We start from the raw sequence: 26,146 nt of genomic DNA, 5'->3' as shown, positions 1-26,146 counted from the left end.
CCATGGGCAGGACCCCAGGGCACTGCCTGGACCAGTCAATCCCCACTCAAGCTGTTCCCTCAGGGAGATGGGAGGAGAAGCAGGAGTCCAAACCCAGGAGATGGGGCTTTATTTTGGTGGATGTTGATGGGAAAGGCAAGGCCTCGGCTCCAGCCACAAGCTGGATGCTACTGGCCAGACTGGGAGCTCTGGAGGCCACGGCTCTGGAGGCAAAGGCAGCAGGAATTCCCTCCCCCAGCACGGAGCCCCCAGGCCCAGGCTGGCATGGGACGGATTGTACCCAACACACAGTGGCTGGTAAGGCACTTGAAATGACTACAAGCCATGAGGCAACCTGCTGCCCCCCTCCTTCCTTCCTTTCTTCTTTCCTTCCTTCCCTCCCTCCCCCGGGAGCTTTGGAGATTAACCTATGGAGAATGGGGTGTTGCGGGGAGCCGGGGCCCGGCTGGAGGAGCTGTCTGGGTGTCACCAGGCCACCTCACTGGTGGAATTTCTTGCTGGGGCTGTTGGCGTGGTCCAGCAGGAGCTGGCACGGCGTGAACTGGCTGCCGTACACGGCCTCGTACTTGCGCAGTTTGTCCACGAGCTGCCGGGCGCCGTAGGAGTCTGCGAACCTGAAGGGACCTGTGGGGACAGGGACATGGTGGGGACAGAGACATGGTGGGGACAGGGACATGGTGGGGACAGGGACACAGAGGGGACAGGGACACAGAGGGGACAGGGACACGGTTATGACGGGGACACGGTGGGGACAGGGACACGGTGGGGACAGGGACACGGTTATGACGGGGACACGGTGGGGACAGGGACATGGCTGTGACAGGGACACAGCAGGGACAGGGACAGGCTGGGATGGGGACATGGCTGTGACGGGACACAGCAGGAACAGGGACACGCTGGGGACAGGGACATGGCTGTGACAGGGACACAGAGGGGATGGGGACACGGCTGTGACAGGGACACAGAGGGGATGGGGACATGGCTGTGACGGGACACAGCAGGGACAGGGACACAGTTGTGACAGGGACACAGCAGGGACAGCAACATGGCTGTGACAGGGACACAGCAGGGACAGCGACATGGCGGGGACAGGGACATAGCTGTGATGGGGACACGGTGTGGACAGGGACATGGCTGTGATGGGGACACGGTGTGGACAGGGACACAGCTGTGACAGGGACACAGCTGTGACAGGGACACAGAGGGGATGGGGACATGGCTGGGACGGGGACACGGCTGTGACAGGGACACAGAGGGGATGGGGACATGGCTGGGATGGGGACATCGCTGTGACAGGGACACAGCTGTGATGGGGACATAGCAGGGATGGGGAAATGGTGGGGACAGGGACACGGCAGGGACGGGGACATGGAGGAGATGGGGACATGGCTGGGACGGGGACACGGCTGTGACAGGAACATGGAGGGAATGGGGACATGGCTGGGATGGGGACATTGCTGTGACAGGGACACAGCAGGGACAGGGACACAGCAGGGACAGGGACACAGCTGTGATGGGGACATGGTGGGGACAGCGACACGGCGGGGATGGGGACATGGCTGTGACAGGGACATGGCAGGGACAGCGATGCGGCAGGGACAGGGACACAACAGGGATGGGGACACGGCAGGGACAGGGACATGGCTGGGACAGGGACACAACAGGGATGGGGACACGGCTGTGACAGGGACACGGCGGGGACAGGGACACAGCAGGGATGGGGACATGGCTGTCACAGGGACACAGCAGGGACAGGGACACGGCTGTGACAGGGACACAGCAGGGACAGGGAAGAAGAAGCACCAAGGTGCCTGGAAGGGTCCCAGCACCCAGAAGCAATGGCTTTGTCCCATTCATCCTTCTCCACAAGAGACCCACCCCAGTCTCTCATCAGGGACTCTGCTCCCTGCTCACCTGAGCTGGGCAGAGGCACTCGAGGGCTGGGGACAAGCTGGGACATGGATAATCATGGAATCATGGGTGGTTTTAGTGGGATGGGACCTCAAAGCCCAGCCAGTGCCATCCCTGCCAAGTCTCACCACCTCCCACTATCCCAGGGTGCTCCAAGCCCTGTCCAACTTGGCCTTGGACACTTCCAGGGATCCACAGCTGCTCTGGGCACCCTGTGCCAGGGCCTGCCCACCCTGCCAGGGAACAATTCCTTCCCAGTATCCTGTCCAACCATGGAAGCCATTTCCTGTGTCCTGTCCCTCCAGGCCTTTGTAAGAAGTCCCTTGGGGCTGCTCCCTCAGTCTCAACATGGCTCAAGGAGGGAAAGAAGCACCACCTCGGGTCCAAGAGCCCTTGGTGAACTCCAGCAGCAGAGGCAAGAGACAGCATCAGAGTCATGGAATTATTTAGGGTGGAAAAGCCCTTTTGAGGCTATGGAGTCCAAATATACCCCAGCAGTGCTGAGACTACCACTAACCCATGTCCCCAAGTGCCACATGCACAGGGCTTTTAAATCCCTCCAGGCATGGGGAGTCCAGCCCAGCTCTGCACAGCTGTGGCAGGGCTGGACAGCCTGGAATTATTCCCAAAATCCAACCTACACCCTCCCTGATGCAGCCTGAGGCCAATTTCCTCAGGCTGCAGCCCAAACCTGGCCTTGCCACGCAGCTGTAGCCCTTGGGGAGCTTTGGAGCCCAAAGCCCAGCGCAGAGCACTCACCTCCCAGGCAGGGTGGGAAGCCCAGGCCGAACACAGCCCCGATGTCCCCCTCCACGGGGTTGCTGAGGATGCCCTCCTGCAGGCACATGGCTGCCTCGTTGACAAACCGCGTCACCAGGCGCATCTGGATGTCCTCGTCGGAGCAGCTGTGGGACAGGTGTGGCATTCACATTCTCTGAACAGAGAGAGACACGATTCTCTCTCCCAGGATTTTTCCTGGGAAGTTGTGAGACGCAGTGAGAAAGCTCAGAGAAAGAAGAAAACAATTCTTATCTCTCTTCGCTGCTCCTGTTGTTTGGCACATGTGGAATGTGTTATGGAGATTGTTTACTGAAGAGGGATTTGTTAATTGGACACTGGTGATGGTTGTTTGGATTGATTGCCCAGTTGGGTCAAAGCTGTGTCGTGACTGGAGACAGCCACGGGTTTTTCTTTAGTATCTTTTTAGTATGTTATAGTTCTAGTATAGTATTAATGTAATATAATTTAGCTTAATAAAAGCAATTTATTCAGCCTTCTGCAACGTGGAATCAGAGCAGCTATTCCTGTCGCACTGCTTCGACAGGACAGAGGCTGTGAGGGCTGGGCAGGGACAGCACAGGTGGGACACAGAGCCAGCCCAGGGGTGGGAATGGCCTCTCTGGAGTGTCCCAGTCCACGTGAGGATCAGGGCTAAGCTCTGTGAGTGTCCTGAAGCAGGCACTAAGGACCAGGGAATGGCTGAGGTTGGAAGGGAGCACTGGGGCTCCTCTAGTCCAACCTCCGTGCCCAAGCAGGGTTTCCTGGAGCATGGCACTCAGGATTGTGCCCAGATGGATTTGGAATAAAAGTAAGGGCTTGATCAGGCTCTGTGTTCAGCAACATCATGGAATCACAGAATGGTTTGGGCTGGAAGGGACCTTAAAGCCCAGCCAGTGCCACCCCTGCCATGGACAGGGACACCTTCCACTACCTCAGGCTGCTCCAAGTCCCAGGGATCTTCCAGGGGCAGCCACAGCTGCTCTGGGCACCCTGTGCCAGGGCCTGCCCACCCTGACAGGGAACAATTCCTAATTCCCAATATCCCATCCATCCCTGCCCTCTAGCACTGGGAGCCATTCCCTGGGTCCTGTCCCTCCATCTCCTATTCCAAATCCCTCTGCAGCTCTCCTGGAGCCCCTCCAGGCCCTGCAAGGGGCTCTGAGCTCTGCCTGGATCCTTCTCCTCTCCAGGCTGGACACCTCCAGCTCTCCCAGCCTGGCACCAGAGCAGAGGAGCTCCAGCCCTGGAGCACCGTGTCCCTCAGTGCCACCAGATGCAGCTCGTGCTGCTGCTCAGAGCACAAGGAGCTGGGCAGGGCAGGAGCCAGCCCCAGCCTTCCCTCACACACAGGTACTCACACGTCAGGATTTGCTGGCACCCTGAACTTTTCCAAGATCTCATCCATGCCGGAATTCACGCTCCTGTTCTTCACTCCCTCCTGGTACACGTAGAAACCTTTCCCTGCCTTGCGACCTGCAGGGACCAAGGCAGACGAGTCAGCTCCTGCCACGTGTCCCGTTTCCTCCTGACACCCTGGATCTTGTTTTGTGCCTGCTGTTCCTGCTCCCAGCACTCTGCACCTCAGAGCACAGATCTGCTGCCTCAGCAGGGGCACAGAGAAGGGACCCAGCTCCACCTTGGCAAGATGCTGCCACTGTGCCAGGCCCTTTCTCTACGTCCAAAGGACCACAACAGCACCACTAATTCTGGGAGGGATTCCTGCCCCATTCCCAGGGCTGTTCTCCCACTGCTGCTGCCTGATGGATGTTGGTACTTTCCCCGGAGCAGAGGGGACACCCTTTAGATGAGAACACTTTAGCAGCTCACCTAAGAAGCCTTTCTGCACCATGAGCTTGAAGAGGTCGATGCTGCCCCCTCCGAAGCGCTGGCCAAAGGCCTTGCCCAGGTCCTCGGCCACGTGTGTGGCCACGTCCACGCCCACCTCGTCAATCAGCGTGGCCGCTCCCACCGGGAAGCCGAAGGCCGTGGAGATGGCATCCACTTTCTTTGGATCAATGCCCTCCTGCAGGATAGGGGAGGGGGAAGCCATGGGATCTCGGGATGAGGTGGGGCAGAGAGCCCAGCCCAATTAACTGACTGCAAACAGGAGCCAAAAGCAGGCTGGGGACAGCCACAAGACCCAGGGGTGGTGAACCACATCCTCTTCTGCCCACAGCCAGGCTGACCCCACCCCAGCCCTGGCCAAAGCAGAAGCAATTTCCATGACTATTTGGGGGATGCTCACCTGGAGAACTCGGACCACCTCGGACAGCATCGGCCCCAGGCACCTGGTGGTGTAGAATCCAGGCCCATCCTGGGGAAAAGCAGTGCAGCAGGTGAGTTCTTGGCAGCACCAGAACCGTGGTTCACAGCGCAGGCTGCAATTCAGACACCCCAAACCCCATCTCCTACACTGTGGCACTGACTGCTAGAATAGCTTTGGGGGTTTTTTCCCCCTGTAGAGCTCAGCAGTGTTTGCAGGCTTCCATGAACTTACTCCCTGGAAGCTCCTATCCCAGTGTTTTTATTTGAACTAGTGCCTGCAGGTCCAGAGCAGGCTGCTGCTTCACCAAGCCCAACAGGTTGGTGAGGGAAAGGGTGCTCAGCACAAGGGAAACCAGCATCAGCCAGTTCTTCCACCTCTGCTGCTCCCCACGAAGTCAGGAAGCAACAGATGAGCTGCAAACTGCCCTTCAGGGAGGCAGCTGAGGTGGGGATGAGGCTCAGGGAAGCAGCACTGTGTCCCCACTGGTGTTTGGAGATGCCCAGAGCACTTTCTGACAAACCAGTTTTCCCAGCACTGCAGGAGAGATGTGCTCAGCATTCTGGCAACCTCAGGAATCAGGAAAAAGACAGGGACACCTTCCTCTGTCCCAGGTTGCTCCAAGCCCTGTCCAACCTGGCCTTGGACAATTCCAGGAATGGGGCAGTCATGGATCCTCTGGACAACCTGTGCCAGGGCCTCCCCACCCTCACAGGGAAGAATTTCTCCCTAATATCCAATCTAAATCCATTTTCCCATGCATCCCAGCCCCTCTCCCTCAAGATTTAAGCCAGGCAGAGGAGGGTTTCTGCTCACTGACCCTCTGTCCTTGCAGCCTGCCAGGGAGCTGAGGTGGTGCCAGTCCTGTGCAGACTGCTCTGTCTGGGATGCCCTGGAAGCTGTGTGGGGCAGGAGTGCCAGCTCCTCGTGCTGGCCCTGCACGTGTGCCTGGTGGCTTTCCATGCCTGCTCTGAGGGGACATGTGAGGATCACCTGGGCACTTGCCCCTTTCTGACCTCCCTTTTCACTTCTCAAAGGGGTAGCCAATGTGTCCACAGACATGTTTCACCCTCCCCTCAGTGCACAAACCCTTTTACTTATTACCCAGCCCCAGTAACGTGCAGTATCCCCTCACCTTCACCACGATGACCACTTTGCCCTGTTTGAGGCCAACAGCAACAGCAGAAGCAGCTGTGTCCTGGGAGGTTTTGTCTGTGGTGATGATTTCCAGCAGCTGCATCTTGTCAACAGGGGAGAAGTAGTGCATCCCAATCACCTGGCAGACAGAAGAGCTGGGTTCAGATGGATTCTGGCTCCCAGAGGAATCAGCTGGGCAGGCTGAGTGCAGGGGGAAGGCCCTGAGCACACTCTGTACCCCCTCTATGACAGGAGTGCTCTCCAATTCCCTTCTCTCCTTGGCTTTCCCAAGGGCACGGCACATGCCCAGGAGCTCCTGCCTTCAGGGATTAAGGTACAATTTTTACAGGACCACTTTATAGTCTGGCAGCCAAAACTGCCTGGGATTCCCTGAGCTCACCCCCAGGGAAATGGTGTGACCTGGAGGGGCACCTGAGCTGGCAGGGCAGCCCCACGCAGCTGCTGTGTCTGTGGGGCTCAGACTGGAGCAGCACTCAGGGAGTCCCTGCGTGCTGCCTGTGAATGTCTTTGGTGAGGAAGGGAATTGAAGGATGAGGAGGCTTCTATCCAGGAACTCATTACAGAGGGAAGTGCAGCCTTCCCCCGGGAACAGCGTTTAAGTGCAGATTATTCGGCTGTGTGCCTCGCTGTGTGAATGTGACCATGCCCATCAGCGTGTCACCTTCATGCCTCCTGGCAGCCACACTTGGCACCAAGCCCTGTGTAAGTCAGAGGCACCTTGCTGATTTGCAGGCTGCACGTAATTAAAGAAAACGCGCTAATTAGTTAACTGACTTCCTATGAGTTTCCCCCTAAGAGCCATTGCACAGGCAATTTAAACAGCAGGAGGATGTTATTTGCAAGGATGAACAAATGAGGCTCAGTTGGCAATTTGGATGCAAGAGAGGTCCCACAGCAAATGAGGAAGAGGCTCAGCAGGGTGACAGGAACCTCCAGCAGGTCACCTCACACTCACAGGCACCACAGGTACCCCTGGCAGGGCAGTCTCCTGCTGCCTCAGGGCTGGAGGAATCAGTGCTCCTGCTCAGATGGAGGAGGATCATCAAGTCCAAGCTGTGCCCAATCCCCACCTTGTCCCCAGCCCAGAGCACTGAGTGCCACATCCAGGAATTCCCTGGACACCTTCAGGGATGGGGACTCCAAACCTCCCTGAGCAGCCCCTTCCAGTGCCTGACTACTCTTTCTTTCCTCCAGGAGGAAGAAATTCCTCCTGATATCCAAGCTGAACCTGCCCTGGAACAGCTTGAGGCCATTTCTTCTCATCCTGTCCCTGTTCCCTGGGAGCAGAGCCCAAGCCCCACTTGGCTCCAACCTTCCACAGCTTCTCTGCCCCCAGCACTTTCTGATGTGTGCTGACCTGCCCCACCAACATCACCCTTGGGGTGAATCCACCTTCTCCTCCTTCCCCCGTGTCCCCTGATCATAAATGAATCCACCTTCCCCTCCTTCCCACCTGCCCCCAGATCATGAGCTCTTTGCTCAAAGCTTGCACTGGGAGCAGAGGATGAGCTGTGCCATGTCCTGAGGAGGGAGCAGAAGGTCTCTAAAGCAAAGTCACCTTGCCATGGACAGCTCTGTGCAGGGCACGTGGCCCTGGGGACTCACCTTCTCGGGCCTCTTGCTGACAGCAGCGATCTGGCTGATGGGGAGGGCAGAGGTGTTACTGGCGAAGATACAGTGAGCAGGGATCACCTGGGAGGGGACAAGGGACAGGAGACAGTGAGCAGGGATCACCTGGGAGGGGACAAGGGACAAGAGACAGTGAGCAGGGATCACCTGGGAGGGGACAAGGGACAAGAGACAGTGAGCAGGGATCACCTGGGAGGGGACAAGGGACAAGAGACAGTGAGCAGGGATCACCTGGGGGGACAAGGGACAGGAGACAGTGAGCAGGGATCACCTGGGGGGACAAGGGACAGGAGACAGTGAGCAGGGATCACCTGGGGGGACAAGGGACAGTGAGCAGGGATCACCTGGGAGGGGGCAAGAGACAGTGAGCAGGGATCACCTGGGAGGGGACAAGGGACAAGAGACAGTGAGCAGGGATCACCTGGGAGGGGACAAGGGACAGGAGACAGTGAGCAGGGATCACCTGGGAGGGGACAAGGGACAGGAGACAGTGAGCAGGGATCACCTGAGGGGACAAGGGACAGGAGACAGTGAGCAGGGATCACCTGAGGGGACAAGGGACAGGAGACAGTGAGCAGGGATCACCTGGGAGGGGACAAGGGACAAGAGACAGTGAGCAGGGATCACCTGGGAGGGGACAAGGGACAAGATACAGTGAGCAGGGATCACCTGGGAGGGGACAAGGGACAGGAGACAGTGAGCAGGGATCACCTGGGAGGGGACAAGGGACAAGAGACAGTGAGCAGGGATCACCTGGGGGGACAAGGGACAAGAGACAGTGAGCAGGGATCACCTGGGAGGGGACAAGGGACAAGAGACAGTGAGCAGGGATCACCTGGGAGGGGACAAGGGACAAGAGACAGTGAGCAGGGATCACCTTGGGGGATAAGGGACAAGAGACAGTGAGCAGGGATCACCTGGGAAGGGACAAGGGACAAGAGACAGTGAGCAGGGATCACCTGGGAGGGGACAAGGGACAAGAGACAGTGAGCAGGGATCACCTGGGAGGGGACAAGGGACATGACACAGTGAGTAGGGATAACCTGGGAGGGAATGAGACACAGTGAGCAGGGATCACCTGGGAGGGGACAAGGGGCTGTGTCAGCACACAGGACCTGCAGTCAGATCCGTGCAGAGCCCTGGGAGATCAGGGAACTCTGGCTAACGAGGCAAACTGGGTTTGCTCATTAGAAACTAATTGGAAAGCAGCAGTTCAAGTCAGCCAGCTCTGACTTGCCCTGAACTCTCCCCAGGTCTGCAATATCAGCCCCAGAGCTCCCATGTTTCTGGGAGGCCTCTGCAGCCACGGGAGACACTGCAGGGAACACCCCTTTCCCCCAGTGTGCCCTTGAATAGAACAGAGGGACAGCAGGTGAAGGACTGCAAGGTGTGCAGATACCAGAGGACATCACTGTCACATCAATGTCCTCAGACAAATGGAAGCTTTTTTTGGAGCAATTTTTTTTGTCCCATTCAGCTACCAATTCCTTAATTGAACAGAAAGGCTGCCCTGGATGCTCATCCATGTCCTGGTGTAACTGATTTGTACCCAGAACCCAAGTGCAGCACAAAGGGGAGGGCACAAACCCAGCAGCACAGCCCAGGACCCTCCACCAGCCAGGGGCTGCTCAGGACTGATACTCACAGCCTCCACCTCCTTCAGCACTTTGTGCTTGACGTTGATGTCCTCGAACACGGCCTCGATGACCATGTCTGCCTTCTCAAAGCCCTTGTAGTCCAGCTGGCCCATCAGGTTGCTGAGGATGGAGTCCCTCTCAAATGATGTCAGGCTCTTCTTCTTCACCTTGCTGTTCAGCCTAGGGAGGGACAAGCTCTGTCACAGCTCCTGAGTGAACCAGCCAGGCTGCTGGAGGTGCGCCACGGGAATCCCTCCTGTCTCCCCCCAAATCTCCATCTCCAACCCTGCAGGACTGTCACTCTGTGTTCTGACCCCTCCTTCCACGTGGGAACAGGAGAGTCTTGCTCCCACAGCTCAGCTGAAGGTCAGTCACTGACATTCCTGATGCCACACAGCTGAGTACTATTACTGCAGAGCCAGGAGAACAGGGAAAGAGACCCAGGAAGAAAATCCTGGAATGCCTCCCCTGCCATGGGCCTTTAGGCAGCCAGAATCACTCTTTCCTTAGCTCTAGAAGTTACTGCTGACTCTTAGGTCTCTGCCTACCTAAGGAGCTAAGGTTGGGCCTACCTCACAGCAGGCCCAGCACACTGCAGGGGACAACATTAAAATAAAGCTTTTCTGTGACATCCAGTGGCTCCAGTTCTGGGCCCCTCAGTTCAGGAAGGATATTGAGATGCTTGAGCGTGTCCAGAGGAGGGCAATGAGGCTGGAGAGGGGCTTGGAACACAAGCCCTATGAGGAACGTTTGAAGGAGCTGGGGTTGTTTAGCCTGGAGAAAAGGAGGCTTAGAGGTGACCTTATTGTTCTCTACAACTCCCTGAAGGGAGGTGCAGACAGGTGGGGTCGGTCTCTTCCGCCGGGCAGCACTGACAGAACAAGGGGACACAGCCTCAAGCTGTGTCAGGGAAGGTACAGGTTGGATATTAGGAAAAAAAAATTTCACTGAAAGAATAATAAAGCACTGGAATTGTCTTCCCAGGGAGGTGGTGGAGTCACCATCTCTGGATGTGTTTAAAAAGGACTGGACATGGCACTTGGTGCTATAGTCGAGTTGAGGTGTTAAGGCATAGGTTGGACTCGATGATCTTAGAGGTCTCTTCCAACCTCATTATTCTGTGATTCTGTGATTCCTCCAGCAGAGCAGCAGTGTCAGTGACTAAAGCCACCCCAGTGCCACCAGAGCAAACCTCCTGAACTCACATACCCCTTGTAGACCTGCTGCTGGCCTCTGTCCAGACCCTTCTGTGTCGTGTCCTTCAGGATGGTCTTGATGCCCTTATCCACGGAAACCTGGGCGATCCCGGCTCCCATGAGCCCTGCTCCCAGCACAGCCAGAGTCCTGCAGGGAAGGACCAAGGGCACGCATTCAACATGGACATGGTGGACTCCCATCACTGCTGGCAGACTCACACGGCTCCTGTCATCCACCCAGGCACCACTTGAGTGAGGCCACGCAGCACTCCAAACTGCAGTGGGTCAGCCTCTGGAGGCTGGATACCTCTGCTCTCATCACAGCTCTCCAGCCCACTCAGGAGCCTCTCAGAGGTCCTCCAACTGCTCCTTCAGGCATCCCACACTGCCACTTACTTGACATCTTTCTGAGGTGTCCCAAACTTGTTCTTCTTGCAGTGCACCTGCCCGTGGTAGAGCCCCATCAGTGCCTTGGATTCCTTGGTCACTGCAAGTTGGCCAAAGCTCTGGAAGAAAGGGAAGAGGGAAGCAGAGGTGTTGGCATTAAACAGCTCTCTCAGTGCCAGCAGACAAAAACATGGCAAGGGGGGAGACAGGCACAGGTGAGCAACCTGGATAGAAAAGGGACAAGGGCCCAGGTCACCTCTGAGGAGAGGCACCTTCTGGGCTCAGCACAGCCCACCCTGCACCACCTCCTCCTCCCCAACAGCACAAGGACCTGGAGCTGCTGGAGAGAGCCCAGAGGAGACCACGGAGCTGCTCCAGGGCTGGAGCCAGGCTGGGAGAGCTGGGGCTGCTCACCTGGAGAGGAGAAGGATCCAGGCAGAGCTCAGAGCCCCTTGCAGGGCCTGAAGGGGCTCCAGGAGAGCTGCAGAGGGATGGGGACAAGGAATGGAGGGACAGGAGCCAGGGAATGGCTCCCAGTGCCAGAGGGCAGGGCTGGATGGGAGATTGGGAATTGGGAATTGTTCCCTGTGAGGGTGGGCAGGCCCTGGCACAGGGTGCCCAGAGCAGCTGTGGCTGCCCCTGGATCCCTGGAAGTGCCCAAGGCCAGGCTGGATGGGACTTGGAGCCACCTGGGATAGTGGAAGGTGTCCCTGCCCATGGCAGGGGGTGGAACTGGATGGGCTTTAAGGTCCCTTCCCACACAAATCATTCTGGGTTTTGATGATTCCAGTTCCTCAGTGACAGGACTGGACTTCCCTGACATGAGACCCTTCCTCCCCCACATGCATCCCACATTAATTGGGGCCACTGTCCCCACAGATCCAGGTGGAAGCACCCTGTCCTCAGGCTTTCTCAAAAATCCTTACAAACAGGTCAGTTCTCTCTGACAGCAGCAGCCTGATCCTGTTTTCAGAGGCAACAAAATCTCAGGCCTGCAAAACCTCCCAGCACTCACCACAAAAGTTCTGAGGAACACAAAGCATAAGCACACACAAAAAAACAAAGGTTGTCAGAGCCAAGTCTGCCAAGGAAAAGCAGGGAATGAGGTTTGGAGCAGGCTGCACCTTCCTTCACCACTGCCCTGCCAGTTAAAATACCCAAAACAAAGCCTAGAAGAGAATCTGCAAACTCCTGTCCTGGGGGAGAGAGGGAGGCAGTAAAAAAAGCCACAACACTGACACTTATTATTCTTCAGGGGTTCTGGGAAGATCTCCATCCTGCTGCTGTTCTGGGGAAAAAAAAACCCCATTCATTCTTTGCTGTAAGGAACAGAGTATCCCAAGGCTTTTATTCAGCACCAGACCAAACGTGGGTGGAATGCACAAGCAGCAGGGATGGGGCACAGCCAGGAGGGTGCTGCTGAGGTGACAGCTACAGCTCAGACCAGGCCTTGGCACCAGAAGGGAACAAAAGGAGTTACAAAGCACATCAGGGAAGTGGGAGATGGATGGCCTTCACCAGCATTTAAGGGGCAGTGACCTTGGGGATGACCCAGATACAGAGATAATCACATGGAAATGTGGGGCTGCTGGGGATTCAATCCTGCAGTGCCCAGCTAACCCCACCTGTGAGTCTGTGCACAGCCAGAATTGCCTCTGTGGCACCAGAAATAACAAATTTGAGCACAAGTGTGGCAAAACCAGGACCGGTGAGGAAAAAATAATTAGGGATAGGTTGTTTATTATGGCAGAGAAACGGAGGGATGAGGATGGTTGAGGAAAACAAAGACTTTCTGAGTGTGTGGGATAAATGGGTCTCACACAAGCTTCTGGAGTGGACAGTTGCCTGCTCCAGCCCTGGACCTGCCCACCACAGTCTGTCCTACACCCTCAATTAAACTCTATTCCAGTTTTTCCTGTGTGCCAGCAAAGCTCAGGCAGGTCTGGACGGTGTTTAGGACATGAAGCCCACGTGCCAGCATGGTCAGATGAGTGGGAGATGAAACATCTACAGCCAGCTCCTAGAGGGGGGTGTGGAACCTCAGCTCTGCTCATCCAGGAGGAGCAGCATCACCCACCCACAGTGGCCCTGCCTGTGAGTGCTTTGTGTTGAGGCTCCCCATCCCTGCAAGTGCCCAAAGCCAGGTTGGATGGGGCTTGGAGCAGCCTGGGGTAGGGAAAGGTGTCCTGCCCATGGCAGGGGGTGGGATGGGATGGGATAAGCAGCAGGCTGTGATGAACCCTTGGTGGGGTAAACCCAGACCCCTGACACCTTGGGTTTTAAGTTTTTCTGTTCTGTTTTGGTGTGCAGCTTTTAGCTTTATATAAAGTGCCACTGGGATCTTTTCACAGGGTGGTGAAGACAAAACAATCCTATTCTAGCTGGAGACTCAAGGACAATCTCTTCAAACTTCAGGCCCAAAGCATAAACAATGTGGGAAGAGGGCAGGCAAGCAAGCAAGGAGGATGAAACTTCATCATTTGAAGCTATTAATTGGACAGTTAACTCCTATATGCAAACGGACTAAAACTTATAAAAATGTGAGATATCCTGGCCAAGCCCTCTTTTGCTTTCATCTTGAAGCCATCCAGGTACTGCCAGGGTGTGGCCTGTGAAGGCATTTCAGTAAATATCCACTTTATTCCTCTTAACTCTGTCTAGCCTCTGTTCCAGCTCCTTAAGGCATCACAGCAGGACCTGATCCCTGCCAGGATCTCCTCTCCTTACCTGGGCTTCAATGAGGTATCCAGCATCATTCCCCTGATCCAGACCAGTTTTTACGACCTAATCCAAAAGCAGTAAAGACACGCCACAGTTCAGTCATGCTGCAAACACACAATTTAACAGGATTTCCTGCTGTCTCCAGTGACCCCTCCCCACCATTCAAGGCACATTTCAGACTCCCTGAGTCCTGTCCCTGCTGCTCTTAGCAGAGCTGTGTCACCCTGTCCTTCTAGCACAGGACAGGTGAGGAGTTAACCACCAGGCTCATTTTTAGCCATTCCCTGTGGTTTTAGGAACTGTGCTCCTGTAATGTCACTGCTCTCCAAATCCTTCACAGGTTTTAGAGGAGTCTGGGCAGCAACTTCAGTAGTGAAAAGTCATTTTGCAGTAAGGATTCATTCACAGAGTGTAACAGGATGTCTGTGTAACAGAGGGGACTAATACAATTAATACTTTATGTAATAAAGTATTAATTATAAAGTTAAAAACCTAAAGTATTACAGTTAATACTTTATGCATACTAATATGTAATTAATGCTGTGAAAATTATAGCCATTTCTATTTTTATGGCATCAAACAGGTCTCCTGAACTCTTCAGAGACTGTAGAGGAAACCTGGGAAAGTCTCATGGACAAAATATTCCAGCTAAGCCTTCCCTCAGCTGGGATTCCTGCTCTACCCCTCACTGGTACCAGTACCCATGAACTGGTGATCATATTTTGGGCAGTGATTCTGAATTCTACCCCAGAGCCAGCACTCCTCAGGACTGATCTCTGTGAGGATCAGGATGCTGGCCTGACTCAGAGGAAGGATCACATTCCCTCTGCCTGTCCCAAACGTTTTCCCACAGATCCACCTGCCCTGCAGCCCATCCCACCTCGCAGGGGTGTTACCTCGATGATCTTCAGAGGAGCAGGGTAGAGCCCTTTGGTTTGCTTTTGAACTTTGCTCTCCACTGTCTTGTAAACCTGCTGCCTGACGAAGGGAAGAGCCATGGCATAGTCTGTTAGCCCTGCAAGGTGGGACAGAACAGGGGTCAGCACAGTGCTGTGCACAGCCAGCCTGCCAGGGTGGACTGCAGAGGTAAGGGAACACAAAATGTGAATATCTGCACTAGAAATGTGCACCTGAAACCCAGGCACAGGCAGCAGGGGCTGCTCAGAGGTTTTCCATGGATTATTCCATGGACAAGTCTCATTGAGGGCTGAAGTGTCCTCCTAACACAACTGGTGACACACTGAGCCCCAGGAAGCAGAATTCCCACAGATGTCCCCATTCCTGGGCTGTGCTGTCGAGGATCAGCACGGAGCAGTCCCGTGTACCTCTTCCCACTTGAGTTCACGAGCTTGGGACAGAACTTGCCACCAAAACTTTGCAGATGGACAGTCCCTGGAGGCACCTGCTCCCTCTCACTCCTTAGGGCCTGCCTCCCTTCCAGCAACCTCAGGAGCCACCACGTCCAGCTCTGCCAAAGCCCAGATCTGCAGGGCAATGTTTTCTCTACCACCCCACATCACTCAAGAGATGATTCCAACGTGAAATAACTTTTGAAATGGAATTAAGTAGGGGCACGAACACATCCTGGAGAAGCCAAGCTGGATTACACTCACTGCTGTCCCTTGGGTTTTTTCCATGCTGACTTACTCTGCACGAGCCCTCTGGATCTCTTGGCAGACACGGTCTTGTTGGCCAGTCCCCTGGCAAAGCCAATGGCCACCTCCTCCAGGTACTCGATTGTTCTTGCTTCAGGAGTCTTCACTCCTGGCCCTGGGGAGAGCAGAGAACACAGCACAAGTTATCCCTGATGCAGGGAATCCAGGAGCAGACACAATGTGATGGGCCTTTGAACTGCTCCCACTCCAGTCCCCGTTCCCGTTTGGCTTTTCTGGGTTATGACCAACAGTGGGAATGCTCACATATGGAGGCCCCATGGGATTTAAACAGAGGGCATTGTGCAGAAATGCTGGAGTGCCAGCTCCCCGTGGGAGTAGGGCCAAACTACATCCAACTCTGCAATCAGATCAGGCTGCTCAGGGACCTTCTGGACACCTCCAAGGACAGAGGTTCCACAACCTCTCTCCAGGTGTCTTCAGCTCCTGACCACCTTTTTGCCACCTGTGCCCTTTATTCCTCAAATCTTCCACTTGACATAACTGCAGGCACCCAGAATCCTGAGGGAGCTGAGGTGCTCTGTCTCCCCTCCCTCGTGCCACAGCTCTCCTCTCCTCTGTGGAACCACCACGCTGAGCCAACACTGAGCTGTTAAACACACAGCCAGCATTCTGGGAGTGCTGAATCCCTGGAAATCCCTGTACTGGAGCCAATGTCCAACCAACCCCAACCTTTGAACTCAGTGCAGGAAACCTCTCACTTGCTTTAGCTACTGCAACACCTGGCCCAACTTAAAGCTGTCCCACAGTGAAGCAAGCCACCACAAAACCAGTTTTAGCAGCCTCTGAGGGTGGGTTGCACAATTTCCAAGCACAGGAATCCTCATTTCCAGACAATTGTATCATCAGGACAGGAGGACACGGCACAGGGCTGACCAGACAGCTGTGAGATGCTGCCAGAGGCAAACTCTGAGTCATTAATGACAGAGCAGTGCCTGGTGAAGCTGCACAGGGTCACCAAGTAGATCCTGGAGCTAAAAGTGCAACTTTAGATTGAATAAACCTGGGGAGATTACAACCCTGCAGCTGGGCAGGGCTATTCACCTTCATGCTCCTTAGCACCCTCAGAGCTAAGGGAACACCCCACAGACACTCAGACAGAGGAGACAGGTACAATCCAAAATCAGAAATTCCCTCCTGCTTCATCTCCCACTATTCTCCTCCTCCACAAAAGGCTGAGGTCCTCAGCTGTAAGGTTTTAATCCCAGAAACTCAGAATTGTTTGCTGGGAAGGGGATGATAAATGTCATATAATCCTCCCCCTGCCATGGGACACCTCCCACTGTCCCAGTTTGCTCCCAGCCCCAATGTCCAACCTGGCCTTGGGCACTGCCAGGGATCCAGGGGCAGCCACAGCTGCTCTGGGCACCCTGTGCCAGGGCCTGCCCACCCTGCCAGGGAACAATTCCCAATTCCCAATCTCCCATCCAGCCCTGCCCTCTGGCACTGGGAGCCATTCCCTGGCTCCTGTCCCTCCAGGCCTTGTCCCCAGTCCCTCTGCAGCTCTCCTGGAGCCCCTTCAGGCCCTGCAAGGGGCTCTGAGCTCTGCCTGGATCCTTCTCCTCTCCAGGTGAGCAGCCCCAGCTCTCCCAGCCTGGCTCCAGAGCAGAGGAGCTCCAGCCCTTGCAGCATCTCTGTGGCCCCTTTGTTTCACCTCTCTGTGTAACAACTTGAGGGTTTTCACCTAGCAGACCCCAGGAGCTGCTCCCTGCTCAGGGAGCCTCTCAGCAAGAAGGAGATAAAGCAGCACAAACACTCTGACAGCTCAGGGAAGCTCCCTGTGGAAGTTTCCCTCCTGCCCTGGCAGAATGTCAGAACCAGTCCAAGGAAAAAACAGGCCAAACAAAGCACAGTTGATTTTACAGGCAGCAGACTCAGAGCTGCTGCATAATCTACATTTCAGCAATGCCCAGGGGGTTTTAGAGAATTCACTGGAAACCCAAGAGTATTTGGGAGTTCAGAACTCAGATTTCACCATCTTCCAAATTCTCTTTTCACCATTCCAGGCTGAGACCTTCAGCTTTATAACTCAATGTGCTACAAGATGTCAATCCCTGATACCCAGTAGCTTTGATACACTAACAAGAGCTGGATTCTGATACTCCAGCTGAAGAAAATTGCTTTTTCAAACTCTGAGCTGTGAGAACCATTCCCACCGAGTGGCTGACCCCACCTATGTGGGTTTGCTTTACCTGCAGTTAATTCCCAGTGTTTTGCTGTGTCCTAACCCAGGAGCTCTGAGCTGTGCACTCCCATCTGTTTTATTTTATAAATGGCACATGCCAGAATTGGATCCAGGGAGTGCTGCAGAGCTCCCTGCTGAAGGAGAACTGATTGCATGCCCTGGAATTGCCTCCTGATTGATGGTGTCTGTCTCCTTCCAAGCTTTCTGTCATCAGTTAAAGCATCACCCCAGGTAGAGCTGCTTTCCCCAGCCACAGAGTGAACAGGAGCCCTCCTGGCGCTGGCTGCTGTTTGGATAACAAGGAACACATCCAATGTTTGCATGTAATTTGTATTTCTGTGTTCCTCCTACGTGCTTCTCTGGGCTGAGCCAGGATTCCCAGCAGCTCCTCAGAAAGCTCACGTTTCCTTTCAGCAAACTGGGCTAACTGTGGCTATAAACAGCCACATTTGCTAGCTCTTAAAAAACAATTCACTTCTAAGCAAGTATCAAGTGGGAAAGTTTATCCAGGCAATTTTAACTCCAGCCTGAGAACCACGGATCTGTTTTAGAGGAATGAATACAGCTAAAGATAAGCTAAGGATATCAGGGTATCCTGGGCTGATCACCCCAGTGTGGGCAGCAGGAAAGGGGGGATTCTGCCCCTGTGACCTCTGTGCTCAGGTGAGACCTCACCTGTAGAGCTGCCCCAGCCCTGGGCCAGCAGCACAAGGACCTGGAGCTGCTGGAGAGAGCCCAGAGGGAGCACCAAGGTGATCAGAGGGATGGAGCAGCTCTGCTCTAAGAAGGGCTGGGAGAATTGGGATTGTTCAGCCTGGAGAAGAGAAAGCTCTGGGGTGATCCAGCTCCAACCTCACAGCACCTGGAGGGGCTCCAGGAGAGCTGGAGAGGGATGGGGACAAGGGATGGAGGGACAGGAGCCAGGGAATGGCTCCCACTGCCAGAGGGCAGGGCTGGATGGGAGATTGGGAATTAGGAATTGTTCCCTGTCAGGGTGGGCAGGCCCTGGCACAGGGTGCCCAGAGCAGCTGTGGCTGCCCCTGCATCCCTGGCAGTGCCCAAGGCCAGGCTGGACACTGGGGCTGGGAGCAGCCTGGGACAGTGGAAGTGTCCCTGCCCCTGCCATGGGCAGGACTGGATGAGCTTTAAGGTCCCTTCCAACCCAGGCCATCCTGTAATCCAGCTGAGCACTGGCCTGTGGGACAGCATGTCACCAGGGCTTCCCTGGCACTGCTCAGGGTGGGCAGCAGCAGCTTTTTATTAATTTTATTTTCTTCAGCACCACCAGCGTGCTCTGGCTGTGCTCTGCCTGGAGAAGCCAAGCTCAGCACCCTCCAACTCCATGGCATTGCCAGCTGGAGCAGTGGCTTCCATTCTAACTCCTGACTGGGGCTGATGACTCCACTTGGGAGGCTCTGGAGGGTTTAGTCCTCAAACTCCTCCATTTAGTCACCTCCCAAGAAAGCTGCCCTAGTGAAAGAACTTTGAGTGCAAGATATGATTCAGCAGCCTGCTCAGCACTTGGAATCCTGCAGTTTGCAGGGAATTTCTCCACCCAGCTGGCAATTCTGAGTGCCTAAGCCATGGGGGCTGCCTGCTGCAGCTCCTGTCAGGGATTACCATCTGCAGGCTGCAGAAACACAGACATCAGCCATCTATTGTCCTTCCATTAGGGGCTGCAATCTGTCCTCTGACATGATAAATGAGCAGCGTGGGCTCTTATCTGGATAATTAGCTTAAGGAGGAGAGCCAGCAGGCCTGCCCTCCATGCTGACCTCTCCTCTTCACTCAGCTTCTGCAGCAGCCTCACATTTCAAGGTCCCTGTGCTTGTAAGGTGGGCACAGGGATTCCTGCTCCCCTGCAGAGCAGGACAAGGGCCTCTCCAGGCATTTTGGTGAGGGGAGAGGTTCCCTGACAGGCAGCAGCACATCAAGGAGCTGAGGGACACCGTGTCTGACCTAGTGGTTCCACCAGCTGGTCAACCAGCCCCATCTTCTTGGCTCTGTCTGCACGGATGTTCCTGCCAGTCAGCATCATGTCAAAGGCAGCAGGAAGTCCCACCTAGAAGGGCAGAGAGAGGATTCCAGAGTGGGAGCTTGCCAGGCAGAAGGGGTTATGGGGTCAATTTTTCCTCTTACTCACCATCTTTGGCAGCCTTTGAGTACCCCCTGCTCCGGGCAGGAGACCCAGCAACACTTCAGGTGTTCCCAAGACTGTTTTCCTGTCCTTTGTTGCTACTCTGTAGTGACAGGCAATGGCAACCTTGAAATGGAAGAGACAAGGAAAGGTTTCCCTGTGAAAGACAACAGAAGAACCAGGCACCCATCACACAGCTCTCTCCCACACTCTGCCTCAGCTTTCCTCATCACCCTGCCCCAATTCCTTCATCCAACTGCCCAAATTCCCTCTGTGCTCACTGATGGCTTCTCCTGGGAGATGACAGCAAGCAGGTGTGAGATGAACATCAAACTCCCAAGCTGATTTTGGACCATCAAGGGCTTAATTAATTCACTACACCAAGAGCACAGTCCCATCTATGGATCAGCCCCGATGAGCCAACACACTCAAAAAACTTGAGTGTAAAAAACTTGAGAAATCAGTACAAACTGAAGAGACTCCTTTCCAGGATTAAACTGTTTCAGTAACAACTCTGCTCCAGGAATTAGCAGAGCCTTGCAGTTTACAAAACCCTGGCTGGAGATTACCAGGCAGAAGATCCAGCCAAGGTGCTGGAGTGGAGCTGCAGGCAGGGTGGAACCTGGCTGGGTCCCCACACTCATCCCTCTCACAGCAGCCCCACAAAGAATGGAAGTTGCTGGGATACAAGGCTCACTTCATCTGAAAAGCAGCAATTTCCAGGCTGAACTCTGCCAGCAGCATTGATACAGATCCAATGCCTGCTGGAAACAACTGGTTTTCCCTTGGACACTCATCTAAATATTAGCCTGGCCCACACAGGTTCAGATTTCATTTGCTCTCTTTCCACAGCAGCAGCAGAACTCACACAGCAGAGCCCCGAAGCACAAGCAAGCCATTAACTTGCCACAAACTCATTTACATGATGTAATGAGGCCTCATCAGCTCCCAAATTCATCTCACAGTACCAGTCCTGCCAGCATCATTTGGGGAACCAGAGGAGCAGCAGTGCCAGCTCCCACTCCTGCTGTGAGCCCCAGGATTGTCCAGTACCTCCAGCCCTCCTCCCAGGCAGCTGCCACTGATGGCAGCAACGACAGGCTTTGGAGAGTGCTCAATCTTTTCCAGCATCTTCTGTCCATCCTGAGAGAGCTGAGTCACTTCCTGAGCAGTCTTGCAGGCTTCAAGCATGCTGAGGGGAGGAGAGAGGCGCATGAGGATGGGAAAAGCACTGACAAAACAGCAGGAAAATGAGAGGTTTTGACGAGTTTGTCCCTGTTTTCTTACCATCTCCAGTGCCTGACAGACAGGCAAGAGCTGTTTAGGCCTCAGTTTTGGATCAGGGAACACAGGGAGACTAACTAAACCCAGCAGGGTCAGGCCCTGCACGCTGACCCAGGGTTTTCCTGAGGCACCAATGGGATCCCTTGTGCCAGGGCTCTGGAAGCCATTGGAAAAGCACTGACAAAACAGCAGGAAAATGAGAGGTTTTGACGAGTTTGTCCCTGTTTTCTTACCATCTCCAGTGCCTGACAGACAGGCAAGAGCTGTTTAGGCCTCAGTTTTGGATCAGGCAACACAGGGAGACTAACTAAACCCAGCAGGGTCAGGCCCTGCATGCTGACACGGGGTTTTCCTGAGGCACCAATGGGATCCCTTGTGCCAGGGCTCTGGAAGCCTTTGGGAGAGGAGGAAGGGTTATAGGAAGCCTCAAAGCACTTGCCAGGAAGGGTGGAGGAAAGAGCCCAGAATCACTCTTTAGAGGAGCAGATGGCCAGTGCTCTGATGCCACACTGCCAATTAGAAACTCCCTGTGCCAATTATTCTCCTGGAGGCTCGCAGCCTTCGCCAGGCAGGAGTAATTTGGGATGCTGGAGGTGCTGAGGCCAGGAGACACCTCTTAACCACAGCCTGGCCTTTGCTCTGCTCACCTCCTTCCCTCCTGAACAGGGAGTGAATCTCTGTCCCTGGACAAAGGCAGCCAAAAATGTAACAGGGTTTTGGAGGGTCTATTTTTAATTTACCTTCTTTCCTCAGAGCATTCTGGCTTTTAATGTCTTTAAGCAATTATTCTGTCCTGTCAGTGTCAGCAGTAGGAACCAATGGCATTCCAGGTCCCAGTGGGCAGCCACAGGACCATCCCACACCCTGGAAAAGTTACCCAGGGAGTCTGGGAGGCTGCTCAGCACAGGGCAGAGTGCCAACCCCTGCCCAAACGAGGGGCCAGGCTGGAAGGCTGCCAGGCACTCCAACCCAGCTTAAACAAGTCTTGCATGTGAATTATCCACTTTTGTTGTACCCCAGGCCCAAGGACAATGCCCACCCCAGAGCCAGGATGGGTTTCCTTGGCTGCAGGAAGGAGTGACCGAGTGTCACAGCCAGGAGGGGTTTAAGGACTCGCCACGTCCCTCTTTGCTGAGATCCTCACTTCAATTCCAGCAACTCTGAAATCCTGAGCATGAGGATTTCACTCCCAGCCTGTGCCTCACCCCGGGGGAGGTGTCAGGGACAAACTGCTGGCTTTCAGGGACAGCTCCATCAGCTCCTGAAGGCCTGTGCTTACTTGAGATCCGCTCCAGCAATGAAAGAGCCTGGCTTGGAGGAGATGAGCACGGCGCTCTTCACAGCCTCGTTGGCCCAGATCTCGTTCATGACTTCTGTGAACTCTGCACTCAGCTGCTTGGACAGGGTGTTCACCTGGGAGCAGAGCAGCACCCTCAGCAGGAGCTCACCTGGAGCCCACACCTGCTGCAAGTCACTTCAGCCCTGCCCCAGCACAAAACCCACTGCTGGATAAAACCCTGCAGCAGGTCATCTTTAATTGGGATGTTCCTCTTTAACCTTCACAACAGTGGGTTTGTGGCCCCAAATGTTGATTTTATGAACTTGTAAACTGTTGTTTTTTTTTTTTTTTCCATATAATCACAGAATGGTTTGGGATGGAAGGGACCTTTCAAGGTCATCTCATCCAACCCCCTGCAATGAGCAGGGACACCTTCCCCAGACCAGGTTGACAACATCCCTCCAGCTTTACTGAAAGGCTGCAACAAACAGGACAAATCCAGCCTGGGTTCTTTAGGTACCATCAAATCCTCACATAAAAATAGAATATTTCAAACCTGAGACTGCTGTTGCTCCTCAAAGGAAAGGAGTATATTAAAAAAAACTCTTCTGGTCTGCTACAATTAATACAAGATTTTTCATAGCAGTAGTAGTTCAATCTTTATACCTTGTATAATGTCAGAGCAGCTCAGCTGCTTTGCTTTAAAAACCAGGTTTTTATTGCAAGCTCTATCATTGCTCATAAAGAGCATTTCCATCTGTGAGATGACATCTGAAACTGGTTATGAGATGACATCTGAAACTGGTTATGAGACTCCAAAATGCATTTTTAGATGTATTCCTTAGATGTCATTTACAGAGTTCCTGCCTCCTGATACCTGAACAACTGCAGCTGTGTTGACCTAAAAAATGAGAATTAGGTTCTATTTATATCATATTCATGATAATAGAATCAAAAGCACTTATGGATTCCAAATTACTAAGTATGGACACATTCTTTAACTGACTTGAATACAAGAACTAAACAAGATTTAATTTTTTAAGAAGTTTTCCTTAAGATTTGGAACTCAACAAGACCTTGTCCCTGGGAGAGAGACAAATTAGCTTAGCACACACAAAGTACTCCAAGAGGCACCTCCAGATGCCTCATCAAAACCCCCAAATCTTCTTTTCCTACTTCTCCTTTGCTCCCAACTCTGTAAGGCTGCAGGTTAGGGAAGTTCTTAGCCTTAACTGGGAATTGTCAATACCTTGGAATTTGGTGTGTTGAAGCGCACGACAGCGACATCCCCTTTGATATCACAGCTGACGTGGGTTCTGTCTGCAAACAAACACAGGGGTGGGCTCAGCTCCTGCTCCAGGGATTTTAAGGAAGAAATGGATTTATAGAAAAGCTTCACACTTACTCTGGAGGGCACTGGAGGTGGAGATGTTACGGCAGGCATAACCTAAGGAAAAGGTGTCACAGGTGTTAAAGGAATTCTCAGCAGCCTCAGTCTCTCCCAGCTCCCCTGGCCTGCCAAGGACAGATTTTGGAAACCCTGGGCACAAGCCAGTCCCTCCCCTCAGGGCTTGATCTGTGCCCCAGCAGAGTCCAGCAGTCACAGCAGTGACCTTCCAGCACAGACCCCACGCTGCAGTGCCAGCAGTGCCCAACCGAGAGCAGCAAAAATGAAATCCCTCTTCCCGAGCAGCTGACAAGGGATGGAGCAGGTGGCACAGGGATTTTGGCCTTTATCATCCTCATTCCAACCTCTTCACGTGCTAAACCAGGGACTTTCCTGCACTTTGGGGAGCTTCAAGGTGAATTCCCTGCAAATCCAACACAACTGTCCAGGGTACTTCTGTAAAAACACATTGGTGCCAGCAAATGGGGCCAGTCCAAGCGTGACCACACAGATCTCAGGGGGCACAACAGGCTCACAAAATATTTATTCTTGCCTCCATCTATCAACAGAATACTCAGAATCACAGAGTGGTTTGGGTGGGGGGGACCTTAAAGCCCATCCAGTGCCACCCCTACCATGGCAGGGACACCTTCCAATGTCCCAGGTAGTTCCCAGTCCCATCCAGCCTGGCCTTGGGCACTGCCAGGGATCCAGGGGCAGCCACAGCTGCTCTGGGCACCCTGTGCCAGGGCCTGCCCACCCTCACAGGGAACAATTCCCAATTCCCAATCTCCCATCCAGCCCTGCCCTCTGGCACTGGGAGCCATTCCCTGGCTCCTGTCCCTCCATTCCTTGTCCCCAGTCCCTCTGCAGCTCTCCTGGAGCCCCTTCAGGCCCTGCAAGGGGCTCTGAGCTCTGCCTGGATCCTTCTCCTCTCCAGGTGAGCAGCCCCAGCTCTCCCAGCCTGGCTCCAGCCCTGGAGCAGCTCCGTGGTCTCCTCTGGGCTCTCTCCAGCAGCTCCAGGTCCTTGTGCAGTTGGAATCCCCAGGGCTGGGGCAGCTCTGCAGGTGGGGAGCTGTTCTCCCTTGCCCCATCCCTCCAGGCCCTTGTCCAGGGTCCCTCTCCAGCTCTTGGATCCAGCTCCACTAATGACACACCAAGCACACAAACACGTCTTCTTCCAGAGCCCTCAGAAACTTCAGACCGTGAGATCACCAAGTTCTGCCCTCAAGTTTCTGACTCTCCTTTTCCTGCTCAGAAATTCTGTTTGGCCCCATGATCTCTCAGCACAAGAATTAAACCCAGTTTCGTTCAAGCAACCTTGATCTTGACCCTGAGGATCCCCAAACTCGGATCCAGGCTGAATCCCTGCCAAAGCTGCTTTAAGCCTGAATTCCAGTAAAAGTGTTACCTCCACGTGTATCTATCTACCAGCCAGCACACAGCCAGTTAGGCAGGGGAGGGCTCTGTTCAACACTGATAAAGCCTTCAGGAATGAAACATTCCCATTCCCAGCAGCAAGCAGGGAGGATAACCCAAGACCAGGAAGAGTAAACTGCAAACTGTGCCTCCCCAACAGGTGTCTCCCCCTGCCACAGCCCCGTGACACGGGCTCAGGGCTGCACTTTGGCCTCCTTTCCACCTTGTCTGGGGTGCTGGCAGTAGGGACTGACCTTTGCTCCCATTCCTGAGCCCAGGATATGCAGTGTGATGTCGTGGGGATGGAAATTCGGTATCAGGCTGTCCCAGCAAACAGCTCTGGGGTGCATGTGTGTGTCATGTGCCCACAGCAGCATTTTATAAACAAAGAGTGAACCAGTTCCCACTCCAAAGCTCCTCAGCAATATTTAATACCCACATGTGATAGCTCCATCCAACAATAATTTCCCTAAATTCTTTGTTGTGTACTCCTGAAAACAAGCACCAACATTCAATTCCCACAAACAAAGTGTGGGCTGACAACAATTCCTCTGGTGAGAGACGCTGCCCAGCAGAACACCACGCACCTTTAACAGCAGTATTTTAACCCAATAAAGGCCATGAAACCTCTTTAAAGAGAAAGCAAGGGCTGAACTGTCTCCCCAAATTCATTCATTCAATCCTTGCAGCAAGCTGGGATAGTGGAAGGTGTCCCTGCCCCTGGCAGGGGTGTGGAACAAGATGAGCTTTAAGATCCCTCCCAGCCAAACCAGTCTGGGGTTCCAGGTTTTTTGTTCTTTACATGGCTTTCCTTTTCCATACCAGTTCCCAAACAGATTCCTTCCACGAAAACCTTCAGCCTTCAATTCCACTCTCCCTTTCCAGTCTCAGAAAACAGAAGAGATGAAGTAGGAAAAAAAAAAATAATCAAGGGCATGACTGCACAAATCTCACTCCACTTGAATATAAATTCTTTTGGGAGAGGTGCTGTCAGCAATGCACCAGCTGGTTAACACTGGAGCGAGGTTTCTGTAGCCTGACAGTGGTTTATTTTAAGTTGTGGAAAACATCTTTTGTCAGGAAGCAAAAGCAGCTCCTTG

General features: G+C 53.9%; 1 protein-coding gene across 1 annotated transcript in view; it reads right to left on the bottom strand.

Moving 5' to 3' along the window:
- Positions 1-86: 86 nt before the first annotated feature.
- The window catches only part of HADHA (hydroxyacyl-CoA dehydrogenase trifunctional multienzyme complex subunit alpha), a 30,619-nt gene continuing 4,559 nt past the window's right edge, over positions 87-26,146 (bottom strand). Inside the window, exons 2-20 of the mRNA XM_053937408.1 lie at positions 23,646-23,687; positions 23,490-23,560; positions 22,241-22,374; positions 20,731-20,869; positions 19,684-19,803; positions 19,500-19,602; positions 15,330-15,452; positions 14,579-14,697; positions 13,689-13,745; positions 10,971-11,080; positions 10,588-10,722; positions 9,387-9,558; positions 7,718-7,804; positions 6,090-6,230; positions 4,937-5,005; positions 4,519-4,714; positions 4,050-4,164; positions 2,671-2,816; positions 87-624 (exon numbers count right to left, since the gene is read on the bottom strand). Coding sequence (XP_053793383.1) covers positions 479-624; positions 2,671-2,816; positions 4,050-4,164; positions 4,519-4,714; positions 4,937-5,005; positions 6,090-6,230; positions 7,718-7,804; positions 9,387-9,558; positions 10,588-10,722; positions 10,971-11,080; positions 13,689-13,745; positions 14,579-14,697; positions 15,330-15,452; positions 19,500-19,602; positions 19,684-19,803; positions 20,731-20,869; positions 22,241-22,374; positions 23,490-23,560; positions 23,646-23,687 — 2,225 coding nt within the window. The 3' untranslated portion in view covers positions 87-478. The remainder of the gene's footprint in view (positions 625-2,670; positions 2,817-4,049; positions 4,165-4,518; positions 4,715-4,936; positions 5,006-6,089; positions 6,231-7,717; positions 7,805-9,386; positions 9,559-10,587; positions 10,723-10,970; positions 11,081-13,688; positions 13,746-14,578; positions 14,698-15,329; positions 15,453-19,499; positions 19,603-19,683; positions 19,804-20,730; positions 20,870-22,240; positions 22,375-23,489; positions 23,561-23,645; positions 23,688-26,146) is intronic.

The sequence above is a fragment of the Vidua chalybeata genome, chromosome 3, assembly GCF_026979565.1.
Source record: "Vidua chalybeata isolate OUT-0048 chromosome 3, bVidCha1 merged haplotype, whole genome shotgun sequence".
NCBI lineage: Eukaryota > Metazoa > Chordata > Aves > Passeriformes > Viduidae > Vidua > Vidua chalybeata.
Note: the sequence above shows the minus strand (reverse complement) of the source record. Positions and strands in the feature narration are given on the sequence as shown.